The sequence below is a fragment of the Poecilia reticulata genome, linkage group LG6 (genome assembly GCF_000633615.1).
Source record: "Poecilia reticulata strain Guanapo linkage group LG6, Guppy_female_1.0+MT, whole genome shotgun sequence".
In the NCBI taxonomy this organism is placed as follows: Eukaryota; Metazoa; Chordata; class Actinopteri; order Cyprinodontiformes; family Poeciliidae; genus Poecilia; species Poecilia reticulata.
Genome location: NC_024336.1, coordinates 14,438,955 through 14,444,314, shown reverse-complemented (window position 1 = coordinate 14,444,314; position 5,360 = coordinate 14,438,955). Strand labels below are relative to the sequence as shown.

At 38.2% G+C, this 5,360-nt stretch overlaps 1 protein-coding gene across 1 annotated transcript; it reads right to left on the bottom strand.

Annotated features, from left to right (window-relative positions):
• Positions 1-770: 770 nt before the first annotated feature.
• Positions 771-4,861, bottom strand: armc10 (armadillo repeat containing 10). The gene is made up of 6 exons (XM_008411393.2): positions 4,130-4,861; positions 3,798-3,943; positions 2,924-3,058; positions 2,653-2,829; positions 2,451-2,522; positions 771-2,356 (listed from the first exon to the last, which is right to left on the bottom strand). The coding sequence occupies exons 1-6, from the start codon at positions 4,386-4,388 to the stop codon at positions 2,105-2,107; spliced, it is 1,041 nt and encodes a 346-aa protein (XP_008409615.1). The 5' UTR covers positions 4,389-4,861; the 3' UTR covers positions 771-2,104.
• Between the last annotated feature and the right edge of the window lie 499 nt (positions 4,862-5,360).

The window sequence follows — 5,360 nt, the reverse complement described above, 5'->3', positions numbered from 1 at the left end:
GGTCAAGAATTATATATAAAACAATTAAAATTAGCTGGTCTTTACTAAGCTCTAAAATTATTTAAAATGCAAAAATACTTAATTCGACAAACATTTACCACAGCAAGATGAAAGCCTTTAGTGATAAAGTAAGCACACCTCATGAACAGAACAATGTGAAGCAGTCGTTCTTTGTGCGAGACGTTGACATTCCCTCACATGGTTGTGGCTGTATTTTGTAGCACCTCGCTTCATTAAGAACTTGCTACAGCTTTTATAGGTTATCGTCTGGGCTTCTGCATCACAGAGTCTGTTTTGGAGCAATTATCCTGTGGATTTGAACCCGCCTCTCCTGCTTCATGACCCAGTTTAGGACCAACTTTAGCTGATTGACAGATTGCCTCACATTTGGCTCCAATATATTTGGCGTGCAGAAGAGATAGAAGGTGATTTCTATTCACTAATTGCTTCAAGTTGCTTGCGCTGATATGCCATTTGTTTTTCTGCCAAATATAGTGCTGCACTATTTTTATGTTAGCCCTCAAACCCTGCAATTGTTTAAGGGTGCAACTACATTTACCCATCACTGAAAGAAAGAGCTGAGGAGAAAACTTTCATCACACAGTAAACTTTCTCAGTTTGTACTGATGCATGTTGGACAATAATGACTAATGCTGGAATCACGTTTGCAGTTGATTTCTGTTAGTATAGTTTGCCAGATGGTGACATGCAAAGAAAAACATGCAAAAAAAACCCCTCAAAGTTTAGATAAGGTTACAAGTCACAATAAAAACACTTGAACTTCTGATTTATTGAACAATTTAAAGAGAAACATTTTCTAGTTAGGGAAAAACGACAAAAGAACTAGTTAATAAATACAAACTGTGTCATAATCAATCAGCATCCTACCATTCAGTTTTGGTAAACCATAGTTGCCTGAGATTTTTAGGTCAATAAACAGGTGTCCAAACATAAAAAAAAAAAAAAAAGTGCAGCATATCGCAACATCTAGACTCACCACAGCTATTAACATTTCACATGTAGTGCCATACTGTCAAAATACTATTCTTAAGCACTTCCTCTGGTCCGGTCAATATTTAGATGGCTCCCTCACTTCCTGTCTTACTAGTGCATAGATTTGTGTGATAACAAAACCTGTAGTTCACATTCGTCACTGCTGTGGATAAATAACCATGTTACGTATAAACAGCTAATAAACAATCATGGCATCTGGACCAAGTGGTCCAGCATTTCCAAGCTGCGTCTCAAGTTTCACGATAAGTTGCATTGCAGTTCAAGTCTCTTCCTGCTGCCTACTGGAGGCTCCGTTACTTAAACGTGCTCAAGTTTTTAACGTCACAAGCACTTTCCTTCCACAGCCGTGGTTCAAAGTTCATCCAGGTTTATAACAAACAGACGACAAATAACTCCGCTCTGCGGTGGAGGCAGTGGCTAAACTTTAATATCTTCATGATTCACTAAGATCCTGGCTTTCAAATTTGCAGAACAAATAGTCAGCGGAGGAGCTTTGTTTAAAAGTTTGCTTCTGCCTACCAAACAGAGAAAAGCTTCTGTTATCTAGATATCCTGATAACTCAGATTTTTATTAAGTAAAAAGAGTTTCTTAAAAGTCATGTACATAATCTGTTAGAAGTTAAACTTATGACTGGAGACTAAAATGCCTCTCTGAGCTACAGAGGGTTGGGCACAGAGGAAATATAGCATATAAACGTTTGGCAGTTGGGCTTGACTTCTTAAATTTCACCTGAATCTTTTGAGATCGATAAGAATCATTTTAGACGTTATCTGTGGATCTTTAAGGAAAATAGAGTTCTTATAAAAACTCAGAAGTGAAAACAAGAGGTGGGTCTTTCAAAACTTGTGTATTTACATGCTGAACAAACGGTGGGATTGTTTTTACTTATTCATAGCAAGATTGTAGAAAATTGGGAGTGTCTGAGATAAAACTGAATTAAGTTTTAAGTTATAGAACTGATGCAAGGAACACTAAAGAAAAACAGTATTGCTGAGTTTCCACAGGAGTCTACAGCACAGTCCACAAGAGTTAATGTCAAAGAGGAACGGTTTAAAGATTAAGAGACTGGCAGGGGGAAGGAGGGAAGGTCTACGTCAATATACGAGCTACTTGGGCCTGAATCTCCCCAGCGGGGTGTGAAAGCAGCCGGACAAGTTTGCCGTGCAGCTGGGAGGATTCATCCAGCATGACCCGGAACAGACAGTCCTGTTTTAGTCTAAGTTCGTCAGCCACCTGTGCAGAGGGCCTCCAGGCCTTCAAGTTCCCTACAAAGGTTAGCAGTCGCAGCAGCACGGCAGGAGACGTTCGTTCATCAAAGAGAAGCAGCACAGAGGCAGGAGCCTGGGTCCCAAAGCAAAGAGTAGAGAAGTCAGTTTGTTTTGATGCATTTTTACAGAAAGATATGCCTACTGACTGGAGAATAAAAACTGAGTACCTGAGCTTGAACTATGTCATCCATCATATCTGGATTAGATGATAAATTAACAAGAACTTTCAAGGTCTGAACCTGAAAGAAAAACAGAAAAATAAATAAATAAAAAAATCACAGATTTCTTCTTGGCCATGACCGTTGGACAGCAATGTGTTGCTCCATTTGCTTTTAAAGCTGCTTAAAGATTAAACTCAATTCCACAAACCTGTAATGCTTCACTGCTGACAACCAGCAGAGACAATAAAAGAGTGACCGATCCCTTCAGCAAATGCTGATGTTTGTCTGTGACCGAGAGGTTCGTCAGCAGCCGCAAAGCACCCAGCTGGAGGTCAGAGTTCACTGCCGACATTTCGATCAGCTCCAGCACTTGTGGCACATAAAGCTTCAATAGAAGAATAAAAAGACATCAACACATCAAGTAGAGCCTCATTAAAGTCAGTTAGCTGTTGTGTGGTGTAATGTTTACAGCAACGTACCTTTATTTGCTCCTGGTTCTGGATGTTCATGCACAAATTATTTAAAGCATTCAGAGCTTGCACTCTAACCTCTGGAGCAGGATCAGAAAGGAAGCCAGCTATGACAGGAATCCCTTCTAATTCACGAATTTGGTTCTGAAGAAAAAGGTAAAAAAAAAAAAAAAACAGTAGATCAGCAGCTAGGATTAAAAAACTGATGTGCTCTACACTGATATCAAGAATAAAAGTAGTTAGTTAGAAAGCTCAGTTTAGTTTGAGAAGATTCTCAAACTTGCCTTAATTAACTTAATTTGTTCAATAAACACTGATGAGTAGTTTACAATAATAATAATAATAAAAAATCAGCAAGTGGAAACGGTTCAACATTCTATGTCTGCTGAACCATTTCTATGCTTTTTTTGACCATAAGTTTATTCCACTGCATGATCTAATTATCCATTCTCAGTTTTCTAGTTCAGTCTAGCAATTATTATGAACATTGTGATATTTGAAGAAATTAATGATGTGATTTATTCTAACAGAGACTCTAGAAATTTGGGGCCAGTATTGCCACAGCATTACAGATCTACCACCTTGCAGCAGCAGTAGATGTACAAAACTAATTTTAGTATTAGCTAACCAAAACACACTACTAAAGTTTAAGCCACATATCATCAAACTTCTTTCTGTATTTGTAATGACAGGGCAGAGAACATACCTCGAAATAGTGAAAGAATAACACTAAATGTACACCTCTGGCAATTAATTTGCCACTTATTCAGTTTTCCATAAAACTGAAAAAGTGAATTTTGGGGAACAAACAAAAAACAGAATCCACAGGGCCCAGAAAGTAAGAGTCTGTTGTTGTTGGTTGTGCTAAGTGGTTTGACTGTACCTGATTTACGGTGAAGGCAGCAGCATTTCCCAACGTGAGAAGAAACTGAGCCCGATTAGATACATCATCGATGGTCTGCAAACGTGACAGCAGCATCTTCAAGTGATGTAACTCCAGTTTGTTGGGGGATTGATGGACGATCTCTCCTTCAATGCAAATTTTTTTTTTTTTTTTATCGTATTCTGGAAAACTAAATATGCCGAGACGGATTGAGCCTTTAACAGATCAAGATTTAAATCTTAATTACTTCAATTTTTTTTAACAAAACGATTAGAAGTCAACTTTCTATTGTGAATGCAGTCCGTCTACTTTGATAATTGTTTAATATTTACCTGATGTAGCATCATCTGGACGGGCACAGACTACATCCAGTCCGGATACTTTCGCTAGCAGACTCCCCGGCCGTAGCTTAATTCCCCCCTGCTGGCTACTCTTCACACTGGGACTTTCATTATGGGGATTTTTCTTGGGTTTCTTGAAAACTTGTCCGCTGATAAGTTTGTACAGTCCGTAAGAAGCGCCAGCACCCGCAACAATTCCCAGCAGAGCCTTCATGTTGCCGAGCCTTGGGACAACACTACCATCACCCATGCTGCTAATCTCTGCTAGCTGCTTAGCAATTAGCTGCAGGTGCTCCGAAACGTTTAAAAATTAATCGGTTATCAAACTAACCGAGGTCATATGTTAGCCGTGGTTACAAACCCCGTCCTAAAACAATTTACCGTTTTCATTGTTGTAAGGACTACACAACTTTGCCTAAAAGCTACAGTTGTCAATCTCATCAGTTGTTACGGATCATTTTAAGGCCAACCAAAAGTTTTCCTGAGTTACTTGCGTAAAACTTCTTTTACATTCTGACTTAATGTTTTGCGATATATTATGACGCCAAACTTATTTGTTTTAAATGTTACGTTTTCCGATTAAAAACTAAGAGTTTGAGCTAAAATCGTGAATTAAATTGTGATAAATATGCCAGTGTTAGTTTTTAGTTGTCCAATGTCCATCCCTGTGGCAAGCTGACTGTGGCTTTATTTGTAATCCTTGAGAACTGAGTTAGATAAAAAATACAATAAAATAAATGTAATTACGATTTATTACTCTCACTTGATACAGTCTCTGCAGATGATTTTTACCGTTGCAATTGCAAATGGTGTTCTTGTTAATTTCTGACTAGATATTCAACCTTCTCTAGCGGGATAGGGTTGCATTTCCGATTGGGCGGGGTACAAATAGGCCATGTGCTATTTTAGGTTGCCAATATGGCACAGTTGTTGACTACTCGCACAACCTTGACCAGATATAATTTTGAAAAACAAAAAACAAACAACATTTGCACTTGTAAATTCTGTCATTGTCGCAACAGGAACGAGGCCAAAATACTAGTATTGCACTATTAGTTAAATAAATAAATAAAAATAGGTAGGCTTTTTAATGAAATGACGGACAACCAGACCAAATTAGTTACATGCAAACCAGTTAAGTCAATATAAAAAAAATCCTAATATAACTTCAGTACAAATTCCAGTTAATACACTCGGGTTGAGCTCATTCTAGTTACAAGTT